Raw genomic sequence first — 21,981 nt, forward strand, 5'->3', positions numbered from 1 at the left:
TTGAATGCGGGATGTCGACTGCTGAAAATATTTCGCAGTCGATTCGATGCGCGCGGCAGACTGCGAGGGGTGGCAAACCGAGAGCCAACCCCCTGAGGTCAACTGCGCAAGCTCTTCGCAAACATTGCGCCGAACCGATAAAAGCCCGCGCCGTGATACGGCATTCGTTGTTCGGATGTCTGCGATCGTGATGCAGATACAACACGCTCGGTATATATCATACTGATTCACGGTGGTTGTTGATCCTTCGATGCGCCAACTATTCATTTCCAACAGCGGGCACATCAATTTTCTAAACTGACCTTTATTATCAGCTTATTGCCTTTATTATTAGCTTATTGACTTTATTACCATTTTCTGAAAAACCTGTTCTTACCTCTCGACCTCCTTTACCGATCTAGCATTTTCATATTTTCATAACTAATTTCATTTTCATATTTTCATAACTAATTTCATTTTCACATTTTCATAACTAATTTCATTTTCGAATCTTTATTTTATCGTTTTTATTTATTTTAATCGTCGCGAAAGGTATAGAATATTTAGAAAATCGTGTAATAATATTTTAATACTGGATAGCAAATTATTGGTTGTTGTGGCAATGTAACAAGTGTTCCAATAAAACACAGGATGCTCGTCGAACCGCAAAGGGTTAAATCCTCTCGAGAGCAAACTGTGATTTTAAAGGGCTACTAAACCCTTGTGTCACTAACCAAACCTGTTAACTTTGCTTTGTAACCGAGTACTTTCGTATATAAATATTAATTTCTCTTTATTCCACATTTATTACTGCGATAAAATAATAATATTTCCATTAATAAAAAATTCCTACCCCTATCTTCTTCTCCTATCCTTGATTACTCAAGAAATATATATCAAACTATATCATCCAACTCTAGAACTCTTCTAACCAATTACAACAAAATTATTAAACAAAAATATCGCTAGAAAATATTTGAAACAATCAAGCACATTTTACCGGGAACAAAAAGGCGACTAATCACAGAAACAAACCAATTACCCCATCCCCTAACGGGGCCCCACGGCGGCGTCACGTTTATAAAGAAAACAGCTCGGTTGCAACAACCGGCGGATCGATATAAATAGTTGAGCGGCACTCGACGAATGTACGACACGGTGATAAGTATGCGAGTGAGTCGTCGAAATGGCTCCCGCACCCCTGCGTTTCGTTGAGAAAGGAGCAGCGGCGCGTCAGCGGCCGGTCTCGCGCGACTAATATGTTTACACGTTCGATGAGCCATGGCGCGTCTCGATGCGGAGACGACGAGAGGAGACACGGGCTACGAGAAGAGGCGAGAGAGAGAGAGAGAGAGAGAGAGAGAGAGCGAGAGAGAGAGAAAGAGAGAGAGAGAGGGAGACGGAGAGGTTAAAAAGAGCTCTCGAGCACCGGGCGGAGTGTCAAGTGGTGCGCGGCGATTAGTGTTCCCCATGCGGCGTTCATCTCCGCAGCCCGAAATCGGCCCGACCCGGCAGCCCGGGGTTTCACGACAATGGGGCGTCGTGATGTAACAACATGTGTCGCGTTCGCAGGGCCTTCCCCCCTACCTTCGCAGCAGCCTCTATGTACACCATAGGGCACCATAGAATGGGGACCACTTAGCAGCCCGCCGGCGGTATACAACAAACAGATTAAGCGCCGGACAATAATAGACCCCCTTCCGTTTCGCCTGCCGTGGACGGAGAGAACCCCGGCTGTCTACAAGGACCCTCCGCGCGCTCGCGCTCTTCTTCGAAGTGCGAACCACTCGAAATCACGAGCGCCTCTTCTCCGTCTCGGCCCGGTGAACAGGAAGAGGGTGGAGAGAGAGAGAGAGGGAGGGGGGGGGGCACGCGCGGTGGTTTATTCGATTCACGGTGTATACCGACCGAGCCAAAGTGGCCCCGATCATTAATTATCTACGCCATCGGCCGGGAAACCAGCCGCGGGAATTTTACGAGAAACCTCCTTTTGGAAACTTGTCGCGCGGCCACGACGACCGTGTTTTACCGGAGTTTACCGAACGGCCGGCTAACGGGGATGCTCGCCCGGGTGATTGGGTGTAATTGGGGGAGTGAGTTATCGGCGGGACGTCCGGGCTTGACTCCTCCAGCTCTTCTTGTCCGGAGAGAGTCGTTTGTAATTTCGAGCTTCAGTCTTTCGTGCGGGACGATTTTCGGCGCGGTGAAATGATATCGAGAGGACGCGATGAACGGTGAAGCCGTTTTACAAAAATTTTCTGGGAGAATTAAGTTTGATCTAGGCTGCGAATTTTTATCCGAATCGCGAGGTTTAATGTCAATTAAGAAGTTTAATCTAAATTATGAGGTCTAATCTAGATTATGAAGTGTAATCTTGATTAATAAAGTTTAATATTGAGTATGAAGTTTAATTTTGATTATAAAGTCTAATGTTAAGTATAAAGCCTAATCTTGAGTATGAAATTTAATCTAAGTCACAAAATGTAAACTAAATTACAATATTTAACACAAATTATGAAGCTTAAACTGGGCTGTGAATTTTAACCTAAAATACAGTATTTAATCTAAATTATGAAGCCTAAACTAAGTTGTGAATTTTAATCTAAAATACAGAATTTAATCTAAATTATGATGCCTGATCTAAGTTGTGAATTTCAATCTAAATTACAGAATTTAATCTAAATAAAGAAGCTCAATTTAAGTCGTGAATTTTAATATAAATTGCAGAATTTAATCTATATTATGGAGCCTAAACTAAGTTGTGAATTTTAATCTAAATTACAGAATTTAATCTAAATTATGATGCTTGATCTACGTTGTAAATTTCAATCTAAATTACAGAATTTAATCTAAATAAAGAAGCTCAATTTAAGTCGCGAATTTTAATCTAAATTACAGAATTTAATCTAAATAGTAAAGCTTAAACTAATTTGCGAATTTCAATTTTAATTACGAAATTTAATCTAAATTGTGAAGTTTAGTCTGAATTACGAAATTTAATCTGCATTATGAAATTTGATATTAATTATGAAATTTTATCTAAACCAGAAAAATTATCAATTTTATCAATAAACTATTTTTATCAATAAACTAGAAAATTTATCAATGGTAATAAAAGCCAGCCTCTACGAGTTCTTCGCCGAGCAACATTAATTTCGAATATAATACTCTTCAAGATCATGGATAACGCGATTTATAATATTCTTCAGCTCGGACAGCATTTTTCGGGCGCAGTACGAGGAGCGCGAGCTCGCTTAAAATTCGCATAACAAAATAGCTATTTATCTATGTATATTCCGGGTAGCATCGTTGAACCTTATCTTCCGCAATAACTCTTCCTTTTCGACGTACGTTGAAGTGTACACTGATGAGTATATTACCGAGGTTATTCCATATGCATAAGTCCGCGGCAATTATCTAGTTTTCTTTAAAAAAAGAAATAGTTCATAAGGGTATTCGATATGCGTCTAAGGCCACTACCCTCATTATAATAAAACGGTCAAGTTAAAACTATCTCTACTTTTAGAACTCGATATAAATTAACTTTTCCGTCTGTTATGCGAATCCTAACAAAGTCGACGTCTCGCCTTGCAATCCTAAAATTATCCAGAGTAAGTTAATTTAGCTACGTGCTCGCCGCAAAGGAAAAATACGAGAAAATATCAACTATTATACACTGAATAAAATAATAGCATCGAACTGTGCGAAAAATGGCGTGACGCAGTTAGAAGCAAAGGAACAGTTCTTAACCCTTTTAGTGAAAAAATCATATATACCTCATTAATACAGTTTAACAAATTCTCGACAAAGAATCGTAATAATTTTGTAAAACCTGATAGAAAGAAGAAGAATTTAGAACTGCAACAGTTACCTCACAAGAATATTTAAAAAACATATTCTCAAATATAGCCATCATTTATACCATAGTATTTATACACATCGTCGTTCAGCGCTAAGAGGGTTAAACACCATAACCACCTCGAAGCGCATAAAACAGTTCTCAAACGTGGAACAAGCGCGGCGCGAACGCGAGCCGAAGTGTGAAAAAAAAGCGTGGACTATAAAAATGTAGGGCCGTGGACGATCGAGGAGCACGCGGCCGCTCGGCCGCGTGAACGCGCCGGATGCGAACAAAACGTTCGGGGGCCATCACAAGACGATCCCCGGGCGACAATGAGTTATGCGTGCCACGTGCGTGTTCTCATACCTTTATTACCGTATCTCGCACGAAGATAGCGGATCGCGGCGGAACGGCCGGCGCACAAAGAGAGCTTCTGGCGATGCGCCGTTGCCCTTATTAACCGACGCGATTTGCCCTGGCTGTACCCGGTCGGCAAAAAAGGTGTCTAAACCGGCGTGTACGCGCACCGGTCGGGCCCTATAGGGACACGCGGTGCCTCGGCAACCCCCGGAATGTGGATCTCGCGGAGCGGACATCGTTAGGCCGGCGAACGAAAGTAATTGGACAGAACGAGCCGAGTTAATGGCGCTCGGTGTACATCCCGCACGACAATGTCCACACGTTTGATTAACCCGTACGGGGAGAGGCTGGTTCGATGCCGCGGGCTCGCGTCGCGATTTGTTTTCTAAAAACGGAGCACGTCGTTGGTCGTGGTCGTGGAACAATAATTAACCGAGCTTTCGTCGGATTCACGGGGAAACGGTGCCGCGAGAAATGGGAACGTGTCTCTGCCATCAATCGTCCCGGGTTTCAGCGACTTAGGCTGTTTGTCCATGGAGCGACGCGGTTTAGACGCGGCACTGCTGCGACATCGTTGTACGTTTTCGTGCGGGAGGGAAGGTTTAATAATGGACGACTGTCCGCGAAAGCAGCACGAAGGACGTGTACGAAATGTATTTATCGTGACGAGGAATGCGCGATATTGTGATGGTTCTTTCACGAATCGCGCGTCATTGACGCATCAAAGATACATTATAGATGCATCATAGATACTATTAGAATTATCAATTTGTTATGGGAATAATTAATTATTTAAACACTGTTATATCTATAATCAGAACTTTAATCAGAACTTTAATTATTTAAAGAAAGGTATAAAATACGCCCTTTTCATTTGAGATATTACAGGTAACTAACACGAATCAATTAAAAAAAAAAAAACAATAACGATCAGAAGAGATTCAATAAACCATCGCATGCCTTCACATCTTAAACATATTCGGTGGTAAATAATAATTTGATTGATTTTTGCATTTCAACTTATTTGTTGAAATTCAACAGATACGTTATAGATGCGTCATAGGTGCATCATAGATTATATCGCTTGTTGTACACTTTTTTGAAGCGGGTAATATGAAAACAATACAGAAGATTTCTGTCGCTCATGATTGAAATTGTAGAAGTAATTGTCAAAAGATGTCCAAGTCTATACACAACCATACCTTATTCAACTATGCTCGAAAAAAGCAATTGAGAAGGCTTAGAGCAAATTCTCGAGAGAAACAAAATTTAAATCTTCTGTCACTAAAATCTGAGAATAAAAGTAAAAGAGAACAACAATAAAAAAAAATCCTCTTCTTTCAAGTAAATCATCAATGACGACAAAGTGCTAAAAAACGCAGTTCTGAAAGAAGTCATAGGAGTTAAAACATCCATCTAACAATGTCGCGTTTTCGATGAACAACCTCCGAGATTCCGCGACGAATTGCAACAATAAATTCCAAATTCATCGTCTCGGCTGATCAGAGTTTCTTTCGATAATCATCGACATTTTCCAAATTTTCCGGCCGGTTGCCCACCAATGCGAGCCGGTTCCAGATCGAATCGCCGGATGAGAGACGCTCTCTCTCCTCTCGTATCATTAACCACGGAAACCGTGAAATGCGCGCGGCGCTTTCTAGTTTCGCCGGCTGTTGGAGCTCAACCACTGAGCCCTGGGATTAGACGGGGATTACGCGAGGATGTCCATTCGAGCTGATTTACAAGGCCGACTCGATCCCCGGCCCAACGACGACGATCGGAGGAGTCGGTACACGGCCGGCTGGCTGGCGAGATACAACGCTGTCGTCCGACGTCGTTGTTCCTTCCGTCGAGGAGCGTCGCACAATAAGGAGGACAGCGCGCAACAGGGACCGAACTCGGGAGTCTCCTTCTCTTCTACCTGCCGACACCGCGTAAAAGGAGGGCCCCCAGGAATGTTTTGGCAGACTGCATTTGCCTAGAACTGCTCTTTTCAGCGAATTCGATACCACCAGTCTTAGGGAGGACCGATCGGGCTATTAGATAGACCCCGATGCCAGCGGACTCGATACAGGACGCTCCCCTTCTTGCACGTCGGGTCTCCGGTACTTTGCGAGGCTTCTTGACCGCCGAAGATGGAATAATGGAGCGGATTTATTCAAGTTGCTGCCCGGAGGTCTCGTATTCGGGGATATTAGACTATTCGATGAACGAAATCGAAGCTGAAGGGATCCTCTATTGACGCGATAGATTTTTGTATAGAATGAAAATATCTTGTATAGAATGTACAGTCAAATTTTGTTAAATTCGTTTCTTCTTAGAACAATTTCTATATGTTGTTAATAATGCTGGACTGTCTTAAATGCTTTTCCTCTGTTTATAATTTCAATTTAAAAACATTCACTTTTGTCATAAATGCATAAGATGTGTAATTTATTTGTGGTAAAGATAAGGTGACATCTTTTAATCAGCGACGCGAAATTCATCTCTAAAGAAACACTTGTTCTTTGTCCTCCGTGATTCTTGACTAACTTGGCTAAATAATTACCACTTAGTGGATCTAATAAGAAGATATTCCTATTTTAGATGAAGTCGTTTGATGTTACAGAAATTTTTGTTCTAATAAACAAGTCGAAAACTTAATCGATGCAATATTCTGCAATTTTCATTTAATTAAATAAAATACTGCTATTTTATGAAATTTGTTAGACTTCTATCACAGTCACCTAAGTGCTAAGGGAAAACAGAATTTTTTATAGTTATTTTACCGAAAGATACTATTGTTTTTGACTCGGTAATCCACCGGGTCAACAGAATTTTTTATAGTTATTTTACCGAAAGATGCCATTATTTTAGACTCGGTAATCCACCGGGTCAACAGAATTTTTTATAGCTATTTCACCGAAAAATGCCATTGTTTTTGACTCGGTAATCCAGCAGGTCAACAGAGCTCCCATCCGCTATCGATCCCCGGAGCGGATAGCACCAAGAGAGAGAGAGAGAGCCTCCCCTATATCCGAATGAAAGATGGTCGTGCGCGTCGTCCCGAAACCGAGCCACCAGTATCTTCCTCGTGGGTGTACAAATAATTCAGATGATAAACGAATTAAGTCGAAACGGGATGATGAAAGGCACGTTTAGGGCGGCGGAGGAGAGACCGGCTCCCGCATTAATGCGGGGGCTGATGTAGCAGAACGTTTGACCCCTCGTCCCTTACGCGAAAACACTGCTCTACGTGGAAGGATAGAGACGAGCTCTAAAGAGAAAGGGAGCAAAAGAGAAAGAGGGAGAGAAAAAGATAGACACAGAGAGAAAGGGAGCAAAAGAGAAAGAGAGCAAAAGAGAAAGAGAGAGAGAGAAGGGAGGCAGACGCACGTGCTCGACTCATGAATCAAGTCGTATTAGTGGGGGCATAGCAGGCCTGGTGGGCACCGATCTACCACTCCAACTTCAAGTAGATTGGATTTCTGAACTTTATTCAATTATCCGGGAACGAGGCGCGGCGAAACGAGCAACGGCGTGCCGTTGAGGGCTTTCCTCGAATAATTCGAGCTGCACCGGGCTCGCGCCGCGCGTCTGCAACACTGGAAGCACTGTACAGTCGCTGCAGCTCACAGTCGCCGTCTTTTAGTTATAAAAATAACAAGAATCTCCTTCTCCGCATTTCACGCCGCTCCTTCGCGTTTTTCGACGAGTTTTACTGATTATAAAAATTACTAATAATAATTTGTTAAGTGTGGGTATTGTTCTGTTAAGTGGTTTTATACAGTTTGTTTTTAAGAAATTGATAGAAGGGATTGGAAATTTGAATGACAAGGAAACTAGTTGTAAAGCATCTTTGTCACTTTAGTATTTGTTAAATTAAATTATTACAGAGATTAAATTATAATTTAGAGTTAGATAAATCGTAGATAAATAATATAATGACATAATGAGTAAGTTAAGGTATAGAAGACGTGAAATCCTGTTCTACAAGGTAAAAGCAGCGATATGCATAATTATGCACTGAAAGTACCTATTACATTGTTACCGATATCTAAATGAATATTTTAGCATAAATATTCTGTCGTTCTCTATCATTTCAGAAATATACAGATATGACAGTCTGTTAAATTTCTCTAAAATAACGTTAAAAATGTAAAGGTTACTTCGAGTCTATAATCACCTATACCACTGTATACCTTTGAAGAACATAAAGAATTAAAACACCGAATAAATCTTTAACATGAACGCAGTATAGATCTGAATGCCTTGAAACCTTTGTCCAGCTTGCAATCCTGCTCTTAAGAAGTCTCTTCTATTGTTATGCCGACATCACAGACCCGTCTTCTTTCTATCACGACTCGAAAGCACTGCAAACTCTATTCTCCTATATTAAATTGTTTTTTTTTTTAACAAATCTATGAAGCTACTTGATCCACTGAAAATTCGCGTTCCTGAATCAAGAATGACGCTGATAATCCATGATTAAATAAAGATCACGATCAACTTCAAAAACAAGTATATTTAGACTATCATAAAAATAAAAACTATCAGAAAAATAAATCTCCCTCTCCGCTACTGTCTACTCAAACTAACCCTTTACATCGACGACGAACAAACGATTCCTACGAACAAAAATGCCACAGATCTCCGTCGATAATAAAAGGGTTGGGAAAGGTCGGCCGGAAGAACGACGGCCATCTGAAAAGCTCCGAGACCGTAATCTTGTCGGATCTTATGGGAAAAACGTTCGATGTATGGGGATATCTCCGTCGGTTATCGATATACGTACGGCTACGTGTTCTCGCCCGCCGATTTTTACGATCGAGACGTAAAAGGGGGAACAACGTCGTTGTACGTCTCGTTGCGCTAGATACCGTTCGCTCTCCGACATCTGCCATAGATAGCAGTCAGACAGTGTCGCAAGCTGCGGGGGCTGTTCCCGTTCGCCGAACAAAAGCGGAGAGACCGTGATGGTGTTTAAGGTGGCCTCCGCTTCTTTATTCGGAACGTCGGATATTCAAATGACCCCTCGCGTATTATCGACGCGAATGCTCGTGCCCGGAATTCTCATGCGACCCCATCGAGAGGGGGGGGAGGAGACAAACACGTTCTCCGGTGACATGTTTCTGCCCGGGGAATTCGCTCGGACGGAAGTCGCCGAGGGGTGGGTCGGTGTCTCTCGGCGGTTGTTGATCACAATGGCTTGAAATCACGACCGTGAATTAAAAGCGGAGATTTCGAGCCAACCTCTGCGAGATCGCGTTTTTAGTTGAAGCAGCGATTTTTAATTAAGGAATAATGCTGATGGAAGGTAATAGATCGGTGAGAAATTAGACTGCGAAATTTATTTAAAACTTGTCCCATCGAATTGAAAAGTTTAATGGTTGAAGTATATGTTATTAACATGCAGGTTTAAACGCTTCATTTTATCACGCGGTATAAAGGTTCTTCTTTAAATAAATAATAATTTTGAATTCGCTCTTTTACTCGCCCACCAAAAACCTAGATATATAGGTGTACTTTCACCCTTTGCAGTCGGGAAAAGTGTTACTCAGAATCCGAAACAGTCTTTCATTATTTTATATACTTTAGAATTGAATTTTGTGATTTATGCACTAGGTAATAGTTCCTGGCAATTTTTTGGATATAAGTAAATTAGATAAAAATTATTTTAAAACGTGTCGTGGCAATATTTAGCAGCTCCGTAAACTCGCCACTCGACTGCAAAGAATTAATAAGAATTTCGAGTCGACACTTTTAAATGCCCCAGGAAATTCGCACAAGTTTCACGTGTCATCTATGCACAAACTCCACAATCTATTTAATACCTTTATCAAGCTCGCACGCTTCGTACATTCTCCCACCCCGGACAAGTTTTGTAGTCGGCGATAGTTAACACTCGGATATTTCCATCGGCCGGTCGATTTACCGCGACACTCGTTCTGCGCGTTTATTGCAAGAACGCGAAAACAATCCTACTAGATAAATGAATAGAGAAAAAAGCGTTGGCGCGTCGAGTGGGAAAGGGTTGGAAGGAGCGCGGTCCGCGCGCGATGGTGTGCGGCGCGCGCGCGGTCCTGCCGGTGGCCGCGTCGGCAGGGGAGGGGCGACGGTGGGCGTGGCGAGGACGCGCAGTCTCCACACGTGACCCTATCGTTCGGAGAGGCGGGACTTGGCGGACCGGCAACACAACTACAAGGGCAGTTGTACGGGCCGGGCCGGTGGTCACCGGCGCTCTCTCTGTCGCCGCGCGCGCGGAACACCTCGAGTTGCGCTCGTTCCACGTACAACACCTGCCGGACAGGATAGCTCGGCGGCGCGCGTTCCTGCCGATCCGTGAACTACCTTTCTGAAAAGTGTCCCCGTCGTATCCGTCGATCACCACCGCCGCCGGCGATCGATCCGCGGTTATTTCGGCGATCGCGAGCCACCGTCCGGACCATGGACGATAACGACGCGGCGACGATCGAACCGGCCCGAACGCACGCGAAACAACGAGGCTGATCGTCTCGCGTTTTTTTTCCCGATCCGAACGAGAGCCCGCGAACCACGCCGCGAACATGTTGCTGCCGGAGTACATGATGGCGGCGCAGTCGAAGATGCTGTACCAAATGAACAAGTACTACGGCGAAAGGGTGCAGGCCCGCAAGGGCCAGATACAGAAGACGATCCGCGAGGTGTGCAAGGTCGTGCAGGACGTGCTGAAGGAGGTCGAGGTGCAGGAGCCGCGGTTCATCTCGTCTCTGACCGAGTGCAACGGCCGTTACGAAGGCCTCGAGGTGATCTCGCCGGGCGAATTCGAGGTGGTCCTCTACCTGAATCAGATGGGAGTGTTCAACTTCGTCGACGACGGCACCCTGCCGGGCTGCGCGGTGCTCAAGCTCAGCGACGGACGGAAGAGGTCCATGTCGCTCTGGGTCGAGTTCATCACCGCGTCCGGTTACCTGTCCGCCAGGAAGATCCGCTCGCGATTCCAGACCCTGGTGGCGCAGGCATGCGACAAGTGCGCCTACAGGGACTCGGTGAAGATGATCGCGGACACCACCGAGGTGAAGCTGCGTATCAGGGAGAGATACGTGGTGCAGATCACGCCGGCGTTCAAGTGCTCGGGCGTGTGGCCGCGCTCGGCGGCGCACTGGCCGATACCGCACATACCCTGGCCACATCCTAATCTCGTTGCCGAGGTGAAGACCGAGGGCTTCGATCTGCTATCGAAAGAGAGCGTGGCCCTCCAGGGCAAGCAATCGGCCATGGAGGGCGACGCTTGGGTGTTGTCGTTCACCGAGGCCGAGTCCCGGCTGTTGCAGGGTGGCTGCCGCAGGAGGTGTCTCAGCATATTGAAAACGCTGAGGGACAGACACCTGGACCTGCCGGGCAACCCGGTCACCAGCTACCATATGAAAACTCTGCTGCTCTACGAGTGCGAGAAACACCCGTTAGAGACCGAGTGGGACGAGGGTTGTTTGGCAGTGCGCATCAACGGCATCTTCCTCCAGCTGATCTACTGCCTCCTCTGCCGCAGGTGCCCCCATTACTTCTTGCCGAACTTGGATCTGTTCAAGGGAAAGTCGCCGAGCGGTCTGCAGAACGCCGGCAAGCAGGTCTGGCGACTCACCAGGGTGCTCCTGACCAACAGCAGGGCGCTCGAGAAACTTTAGCCGGGATCGTTAACGCGCCCGCTGTCCACGGGGATGATGATCGAGTCTAATGTTGTCGGGGTGTTCGTGGTGTTTCGCGCGCTTCACCGATCTCGCGCCGGTTCTTCGCTCGCTTTTTCTACCCGCGAACGCGTACGGTCTACTTTCGCCGGTTATTTTCTAATAGCAGCAGCAGCAGCAGCTTTGTCGACTGTATCGAGGCCTCTGGTAAATGGTGTAACCAGCAAAACTAGAGCCGTAGGACCTTTGTCGTTGTTTCTCTATGATTTTTATTGCGGGCACGGACACGTCGGAGTCTGACTCCGATCCACCGACGCAACGGTGCAATAAATGGGTTTTAATTACTCGGCGGTTCGGCCGAGGCCGGGGGGAATTGTGGTCGTCGTTGTTGCTAGGTTTTAGTTCGATCCTGTGCGATTCGGAGAGTCGGAAATCTATTCCCTTCTTCAATTCGTCGACGACGCGCGGGGGAAACACGTTATTTTCGAGAATACTTTTTTAGAATGCTTCCGCTTGTTACCGGAGAGTCCCGTGCTTATTAACGCGGTCATCGCGGTCATTTGTAGCGTTGCAATATCTGCGAAACGAATTAATTTCACCGCTCCGTTGGCTACCTTTACCTGTTCAGATATACGGCCGATGCGAAATCGTCGTGCGATCCGTTCTCGTTATTCATCTAATGTTTATAATCGGTTAAGCGGCGAGCTTCCGACGGTAGTTGGACACTACGCATTGTTATATGTACATACTTTTTTATATTATTTAAACGATATTTATTTTTACTCGAATCGCTGTTCGAATACACATCATGTAAATAAATCAATAAACGCATCTCGTCTGGTATTCTGGACTACGAATCAATCGAACACCACTCCCATCGAAATTCATGGAATACACTCGACCTTAACACGGTATGCGATTTAAATTCTAGAGACACTCGTTTTAATAATTAATAAAAATATTCCTTCGAGCCGAGATGCAGCGATTAAACAGACTATTTCCTCCAATATTCTCTAATATTCATAAATACGAACCCGACTTATTCTTCAGAAAGCACTCGCCGCGAGACGGGCAGAATGAAGACAGTTAATTCGATGGCGGAATGCAAAAAGTGAAACGCGAGAGGGTCTTGCGTGCCGCGTCGCATCGCGTCGAATTTATCCGAACGATTGCCATTATGACAGTCAATGAATCGTAGATAATTTTTCAGGGTGGCTCGCAAGAGAGAGAGAGAGAGGGAGAGAGAGAGAGTTGTAGGGGGAGGGGAGCCGTGGTCCGGCCAGGGGGGCAAGACCATAAAACCATCAGAACGTAATTATTATCTACGATATTAACACTTCGCAGCGCGTTCGAGGAGATTGAAACGCATCGTGAAGGCATCGCTACCGAGTTTCATGGACAGTGCACGCCTACGAGCGGCCGGTGCCCGTTGCTTATCTTAATTCTCTCCTGAAATTTCGCCGCTTATCTCACGGCACGTAGCGACGGGCCGATCCGTTCGCCGGTGCCACTCAGTTTCCACGTTGTACCACGCGGCCGATCGTTACGGGGTTTACGTTATTATTATTGCCCCGTAAAACGAAGCAGGAGGAAATCGCGTCGCCCACCTCCCTCCTCCTTTCCTCCCTGTCCAGCGAGCAACGGGGAACGCGCGACCCAATGAAGCACACTTTACGCGCCGTATCTCGCAGTTCGCCCCGCGATTTACAAGCCTTAATGGTAGAGTTATCGGTGTTGTCGTTAAACGTAGATTTTATACCGACTTTTTCCCGCCGGCGACGCGGGTCCGGTTCTCAATAAAACGGCTGTAAATAAAATCGTCCCGCCTTTCGCAACAGCGCCACTCTTGTCCACGTTACCTTCGGGTTCCCCCCCGCCCCGTCCCGGGTTCTCGTACGATCGCGGGCGAATTTCTTATTTTAGCGGCGCGGCGGATTCGACGCGCGAGACGGTCGGACAACGAATTCGATGGAGATGGGGAGATGCTGGACGAGTGACGGTTCTTGAGACTTCCGGTAGGATATGTTTGTTGGTAATGCAGAAGGTTGTTGGTTTATGCTTTTTATATTGGGGATAGAATGCGGAGCTGTGTGCGAAGTAGACATTTGTAGCCGCATTTAAGAAAGACGGTAGTAGCTTAACTCTTTGTACTCGAGTGGAGACTTTGACGCGACGCTAAGAATTGGTGTACTATTTTCTAAAGAATTTTCACGTTTGTCTGTGTTTGAAAAATCGTCGAATAATAGAAGTCTTCTATACGCGTCCGATTTTATATGTATTGAGTGAAAATAATTACACCAAATGGTTATATTGTATATTAAAACAAATACCTTCCTTTTAGAGTTCAAAAAATCTAGGGCGTCATGAGTTAAACGTTGAATTCTTTTCTCAACAATTTTAACAATTTTTTCGTCAAATATGGTATACTGAATTTTTATAGTACATATATACTCGTCACAAATACACGAAATACGCGATCCACTTGTAACATTATTTGCACGGTATTATTCGTATTCGATGTCAATTTACGCGATCTGAATTTATGCAGGAAATGAATCTTTGAAAAATTCTCCATTAGACGACAAATTAGAAAATGTCATAATAGCACAGAAACAAAATATTGCACGAGCTTTTAAGGTTCGATAAAATTTAATGAGATGTTGCAATAATATATCAGCAAGTTTACGGAAACTTAGTTACAGAAAATACTGAGAAGAACTGATCAGAAAAAAATCTATATTAACAATGATAATCAAGTCCATTTTCTAAATGTTTGAAGCGATGAAGAAGATGAATTTACGCCAATTAGTTTCTGCCAGCAGACGTGGGATAAGTGGCAGAGTGATCAAGATCCTTCTGGTAAAATATTCCGTAAAACGATTTTGAATTTTAAATTGTTGCGTTAGAAATTCTTGATCGTAGATCGCATAATTGTGATCTTGCATGTAAATCGTTGCATTTGAATAAAATCGAGAGGACTCTTCAGCGGCTGAAACGGTTCACTTCATAGTTAAATATACTAAAATAACCAATAATTCAATTAAAAAAAATAAAAAATCCTTGCAATAGTAGCTCTAAAAATATTCCAAACGATATCTACTCCGATCTAATAATTCTCTTAACTTATAAAAATAAAACCGTACCTTCGCACGTCAAGCAGCAATAATAGCCCTTCCAGCAAAGTATCAACATGTTCGAAAATCTGCCATACGAGACCCGTGGACGACGTTGTTAAAAAACTCGTGGTTGTTCGCGGCACCGCAGCATGAACACCGCTGCCACCACCATAACGAAAATTTCGGGGCAGCCGAAAGGGGTTGCGGAGGAATGGCCGTGTGTCCACGAGCACGAAATAAAACGAGTCTAATCTACATAATTCATGGGGGAAGAAGGGCTCGCTTTGGGGTTAGCCGCGCTGGCTGGCTTCGTCCTTCGAGGTGGATAACGTATAGGTAGTGCTCGGCCGCGGATCGATCTTGTCGGTCTGCCGCGCCGGGAAACGCCTCCCTGCGCTCGCAGCGTCGGGATTGGCCGAGCCGCAGCCCGCGCGGCGTGGCTTCGGTCGGGTCTGGGTTAGGTCTTGGATCGCGGCGGCCCGCCCTCGCCGGGGTTCTGGAGAGCGGGTGGCGCGGAGGAGGTTAACGACAGCGCAGTCGACAATCTGCTCCTGGTCGGAGTCGCTCGCACACCTTGTCTTCCCGCTCCTCGCTCGTGTCTCCGCCGGTGCCGGGCGTCCTTAGGCGGCGCGACGCGACGCGACGCGAAACACCGGCCGATAAGCGAACAACTGTCCTCTCTCCCGCAAACCGAGCCGCCGGACCATCGTAATCGGGAATTCTCCACATGGACGGATACCAGCGGCGTAACGGCACGCTGTGAAACGATCGCCGGCTAGATCGACCCAGGACTTTCGAGACAGAATGCGGTGATCGGCGGCGGAAAGCTCGACACAGAAGCCTCCGGAGGCTTCAGGCCGCCGCAACCATGCTGTTGCCGGCTGATATGCTGGCGGCCCAGTCCGAGATGGTCTATCAGATCAACAAGTACTTCGGTGAGCAGGTGATGACCAGGAAAAGTCAGGTGATGAACACCATCCACGAGGTGTGTCGCGTGGTGCAGGACGTGCTGAAGGAGGTCGAGGTGCAGGAGCCGAGGTTCATATCGTCCCTGACCGACTACAACGGCCGTTTCGACGGGCTCGACGTGATCTCGCCGACGGAGTTCGAGATCGTGATATACCTGAACCAGATGGGAGTACTGAACTTCGTGGACGACGGCACGTTGCCGGGCTGCGCGGTGCTGAAGCTGAGCGACGGCCGGAAGAGATCCATGTCTCTGTGGGTGGAGTTCATCACCGCGTCCGGCTATCTGTCCGCCAAGAAGATCCGCTCGCGATTTCAAACCCTGGTGGCACAGGCCTGCGACAAATGCGCTTACAGGGACTCGGTGAAGATGATCGCGGACACCACCGAGGTGAAGCTGCGTATCAGGGAGAGATACGTGGTGCAGATCACGCCGGCGTTCAAGTGTGCCGGTCTGTGGCCGAGATCGGCCTCCCACTGGCCCATCGCGCACATACCCTGGCCCCATCCTAACATCGTCGCCGAGGTGAAGACCGAAGGCTTCGACATGCTGTCGAAGGAGTGCATCGGCCTCCAAGGCAAGCAATCGGCCATGGAGGGCGACGCTTGGGCCCTCTCGTTCATAGACGCCGAGAACCGGCTGCTGCAAGGCGGCAGCAGGAGGCGATGCCTCAGCATCCTCAAGACCCTGAGGGATCAATACCTCGACCTGCCCGGCAACCCGGTGACCAGCTACCACATGAAGACCTTGCTGCTCTACGAGTGCGAGAAACACCCCCACGAGGCCGAGTGGGACGAGACCTGCATCGCGGCTAGGATCAACGGGATCCTGCTCCAATTGATCTTCTATCTGCTGTGCCGGAGGTGTCCCCACTACTTTCTGCCGAATCTCGATCTGTTCAAGGGAAAGTCGCCGAGCGGTTTGGAGAACGCGGCGAAGCAAGTCTGGAGACTGATCAGGGGGCTGGTGACCAGCTGCCCCCTAGAGAAACTATAGTCGAGCGCCGCGGCCCACGCGGACGATTCTGCTGCCGAGAAAGTCAAGCCGCAAGGTGGAAGGTCGGGCAGCGACAAGCAGTAGGCGTGGATCCGGTGCGCGGTCGAGTCGGCTGGGAGAAATCGTTTTGAAAACTGTTTTGTAGCCTAATAAAGTTGTAGTACCGAGGATTCTGCTTGGATTGTACTATTCATCGCCTACCGAGAGAGAGAGATAGAGAGAGAGAGAGAGAGAGAGAGAGAGAGATCGTCGTGCCACGATGCCGGAAGCTTGTAGCCCGATGAAATTGCAGTTTACAACGGAGCGATCCCGAGGTGGTCGCGTCGTCGCGGAACAGGAGCAGACAGAAGATTTCACCGAGACCGAACGGAAGCAACGACGCGAATTCCGCCGCTCGATGGGATTGTGCAGTGTGTGTGCTTGCCAGGATGATCATTGCGGGTGCATGTGTGATTTGGTGTGCCGTGGACGATCGAATCAGTGCCATAAAACCGCGGCGTTTCCGCTTCGCGGGCACGAATGGCCGCCCGTGCGAGAGGCGCGAACTCGAGAGGGAGTCGCCGTCGGCAGCCAGACCCCGACCAGTCGAAAATTCAGCGCCCCGAGACTCGCGACCGGTGATGTCTGTCCCCCTTTTTCTTTTTCGTTGGCGATCGCGTGCACAACAGAGTTCCCGTCGCCGTTCGTGCGAGCACGATAGAAACGGAAAAGAATTCGCCGAGTCCGCGCGACCCACGAGAGAAAACGTTACCGAAAACGTTACCGATTCAACGAGTCACACCGGTCGCGGGTCACCTTAGTCTTTTCTCCTCTAATCAGCTATTCTGTTTCTCAGTCGCTATGTAAATACATCTTAAAAGATATTTATTGAAGTGTACACGAAAAAATTGTGAAATACAATGCTATTTATATGGAACCGACGTGTGGTAGTCGTCATTTCGTGAAGCGAACACACCCACCCAACCCCACTGTGTAAATATAGGGAGGAAAAAAACAACGGCTGAATATCGATCGGCCGCGAGTGAGAGAGGGAAAGAGAGAGAAAGAGAGGAGCTCAGGCCTCGTAAATTTCACGCCCGATCTTGCGCGTTTTTCTGCCTCGCCACTGGAGATCGGACCAGCCAACTGGGATCGAGACCTTGCACGCGCGCGCGCGCGCGCGCGCGCTCTCTCGCCAATAAAATTCCGACGTGGTCGATCCGGCCGAAACGGAATGTTTAATGCGGCCGCGCGCAATAATTTCCGTCGTGTTTTGTCTGGCTGAATTTTGTCGCGGTCACGGCTCGCAGTTGTCGTTGCTCTCGTCGATGAGAGAAGAAAAATTGCGCAGAAATTCTGCCCGGTTGGACGGCTAATGAATTTATACTTCCAACGCGATATGTATTTCGCAACGCCGAAATTTCGATACCGTTCGAGTCTTGTTCCCCGTCGTCCGGGTACGTCGACGGCTCGACGAGCACTGAAAACGCAACGAGATCCTTTCGGTCTAACGAAGTCGTTTCCGCAATCGTTATCGGCCGCGTGCTCGCTCCGTGGCATATTTAACGCTCGTCGTAACGCGACGCGCGGCTCGCAATAAAATGCCGCGCGACACACGGACGGCTTTCGCTGTGCTTCGTCCGCCGGGATTTCACCGTTCAGCGAGAGCCTCAATTTATTAGCCCGTTTATTAGCCGTGCAACAATGTGACTGCCTCGTCGTAGCCGGCAGTTACTACCGTTCGTCAGACGGACGGGAACCGCGTGGTTCGATTTGACGACGATCCCGCGACGGTGATCCGCGCATTGAAAAATTATATTCCCGCCCGTCCCCTCCTAATCGACGTCGACAACTGTACACTCGTCATCCGTCAAGCAATCATTTCCTACGTACACGTCCAACCAACGTGTCAAGCGGACAGTTCACCTGCAGGCGTTACCGGAGACGCGCGGGTTTACCGCCAACCAGCTCCGCGGCGGAATTAGTATGTTTGTCGAAGCAACAATCGCTCGTCGGTAATCAACGACGATTGTCCGCGCGATCTCCAAAGCCGTGAGAAACATTGAAAAATCGTAGAACATTTCGCTTCCCTGGCTCAATCGGCGAAGAGATTTTTAATCAGGCTATTAGCGTCGAATGTACCGCGCGTTGCTCAACTCTCTCGCGGCTGTCTCGACGAATCTACACGAAAAAGTGTATTCGATAAATCAGCGAATCACGGATCCCATTAAATCCGACGTAGCTGTGGATTATTCTTAACGCGGCGCGGCTATTAATATCGCGAACAACATGTTATTTAACAGGAGTTTCTCTAAATTGATCTATTAAAATGCAAATGTCCGGGCGCGTTCGCAGTCCACCGATCACCGCGGCGAACGCGTAAACGCGCGTTAGAGTCGCCGGCGACTCGCATAACAGGGGGGGCGAGGGGAATGATGCGACGCGGAGTCACGAGGCGACATTCGTCGTCGTTCCGTTTCGAGCGTCGCACGGGAAACGCTCCTCGAAGAAAAACGAGGAAATTCTGCCGAACGCGCCGGCGAGACTTATGGCGATCTGAGGCGAGGGATTCGGCGCCGCGGACGTTCACGGTTAAATTAATACGGCGACTGAACTCCGTCTTCTTGGCAGCGGCTGTGGAAACGCGCGGGAACAAGGCGGAGAAGCAAATTTTCCCGTGTAATCGATTTCGACCGGCCCGCCCGATGGTAACGTCCCCGTAACTGACGCGAACGAGCGCAAACCTGGCACCTATTCAAACAACAATTACGAATATCCGTGTTTACCGGGCGTGCATCAGCGAAACTTCAAATAGTCACGCGCGCGGATCGAGACGATCGCGAGACGATCGCGCGGCGGTGCAAGAGAACCGATTCCCCAGCTGTGAATCGATTTTTAGATGAAGTCGACGAAATCTAATCAGCCGATCTATTAAATGAGCAAATGCTACCGGGATTATTATTCTCCCAGGCGATTTCATTTAATTACGCTTTCGAGTTGATTAACGAGTCGAGACATGTTTTCTGCTTCATTTTTGCTATGATACATTATCGTCGATAATTACTTGAACAATTTTAATTTTACACGGTCAAATAATAATCTAAAATTACTCGCCAATAGTTTAAAACATTATTGTCGATAATTACTTGAACAATTTTTATTTTAAATATTCAAATAGTAGCTTAAAATTACTCGCCAATAGTTTAAAACATTATTGTCGATAATTACTTGAACAATTTTAATTTTAAATATTCAAATAATAGCTGAAAATTACTCGCCAATAGTTTAAAACATTATTGTCGATAATTACTTGAACAATTTTAATTTCATACGGTCAAATACTAGTTTAATAATGCTCGCGAATAGTTTAAAAGTTACTGGCGAATAGTTTAAAAGAATTAATAATTAAAAAATTACTCGCGGATTTTTATGCGAGCCGCACTTCAATTTGATTATTCGTTGACTTTATTTCTGTGAATTATTTCTATCATTCTTCGACTAAATTTGATTAAACAATTTATTTTATTACTTTCCGAGTTTCGTGGCTTCCTTGACACATACAAATTTGTTATTCTACCTGCAATGGTCTTACAAGATTAAGTACAGGTTGTCCAATAAGTTTTAACATACCTTCAAACAGGATTCGGAACAAAGGAAATTAACCATTATGCAATACTAACGAAGAAGAAGAAGAAGAAAAAGCTAAGTATTATACTTCACGACATCGAGATGCTAATGCAGCGTCGCAGTCCTCAAACATGATAGGAATCCGCTACCGCGTCGGAACGCTCGCCGACGGAGTTTCCATCGATTAATTCAGCCGCGAAGCGTTATCGGCACAATCGATAGTTGTGTCGAACGCGCAATTAGGTTCGATAAATCATCGGGCCCCGATGGATAGGTAAAGGGGGCCCGGCGTTCCCCGGAAAAACGAGTCGGACGGGGTGTCTCCGGTTTGGCTCGTTTCCCACGACAGTTAATCCGCGAATTAATTGGCGTAATTACGACACGGAGCCTCGAATGGTCCGCGCGACGCGTGAGCGATACGTCTGATAAATATCTGACAGGCGTTGAAGCCCCCGGCCCCCATCATCCCCCCACCCTATTTTCGTGTCTCCTAGCGAATGAAGCATGATTGTCGTATAAAATATCGCAAGCATCCAGCGCGTCTGGTTTCGCGTTAGTTAATTAACGTGGACTCGTTACAACATTCGTCTATCGCTTCTCAGCTCAGTCAACGTCAAGTACCATTCAAATACGAGACTATGTCGTCGGAATGGGGTCAAAAACTGCTTTCCTCCGCGCGCGCGCGCGCGCGCTCGAGTCTCGCTCGTTATTCATTACGACACGAGTTGCTCGCCAAATAGCTAATTTGTTTAGAACGTCGCGATCGGCGTTTTTCTCTCGCAATCCATGAGGTCCGATATCGGAGTCGCGATTTTTTTTCGCCGGGCGATTTCGTTTCTCGATGCTCGCTGAATTATGCGGGACATTATCAATTACCAGATTTTATCGGCACGGACGCGGTAATTAAGGGTATAATACGGAAAATAATGTACCGTGACACGTACGCGCCAGCGGTATCGTTCCACGGACGGCCCTCCAAGGCTTCCGAGAGCGTCGCCCCGCCGCGGCGCGACTTTTGTTTTCAGCCGTGTGGCTTTTTCGTCGCTTTCCTTTTGCTGTCCAAGTAATAACCCGATAAACATGCAAATTTATTCACCGGCGTAATTTGTTGCACGCATGACTGCTTAATATTTAATCGGGGGAACGTTACGAGGCAACGGCGATAGCGTTCACGCTTGAAATGTTGTAAATTTCAGGCGACGATCTTACAATATTTGTCGCGTGCGTCGTTCGTCTCCGGTTTTAATTAGCGCGGGGAACGTCCTCTCTCTCTCTCTTTTCTCTCACTCTCTCTCTTTCTTTACCACTGTCACGCTTTTCTCTCTCTCTTTTTATTTCTCTTTTTCTCTCTCTCTTTTTATTTCTCTTTTTCTCTCTCTCTTTTTATTTCTCTTTTTCTCTCTCTCTTTATATTTCTCTTTTTCTCTCTCTTTCCCTCTCTCTTTCCCTCTATCACTCTTTTCTCTCACTATC

The 21,981-nt window shown here is 46.7% G+C and overlaps 2 protein-coding genes and 1 pseudogene across 9 annotated transcripts in view; 2 read left to right on the forward strand and 1 right to left on the reverse strand.

The window, feature by feature from the left end:
• Rg (A kinase anchor protein rugose) overlaps positions 1-21,981 on the reverse strand; it is a 147,225-nt gene that overhangs the window by 36,253 nt on the left and 88,991 nt on the right. The window lies entirely within an intron of this gene.
• Positions 10,354-12,666, forward strand: LOC144474275 (protein mab-21). The gene has a single exon (XM_078188980.1). It carries the CDS (start codon positions 10,726-10,728, stop codon positions 11,821-11,823), a length of 1,098 nt encoding a protein of 365 aa, XP_078045106.1. The 5' UTR covers positions 10,354-10,725; the 3' UTR covers positions 11,824-12,666.
• Positions 15,451-17,822, forward strand: LOC144478371 (protein mab-21 pseudogene; annotated as a pseudogene).

This window comes from Augochlora pura, chromosome 2 (genome assembly GCF_028453695.1).
Source record: "Augochlora pura isolate Apur16 chromosome 2, APUR_v2.2.1, whole genome shotgun sequence".
Classification (NCBI taxonomy): domain Eukaryota; kingdom Metazoa; phylum Arthropoda; class Insecta; order Hymenoptera; family Halictidae; genus Augochlora; species Augochlora pura.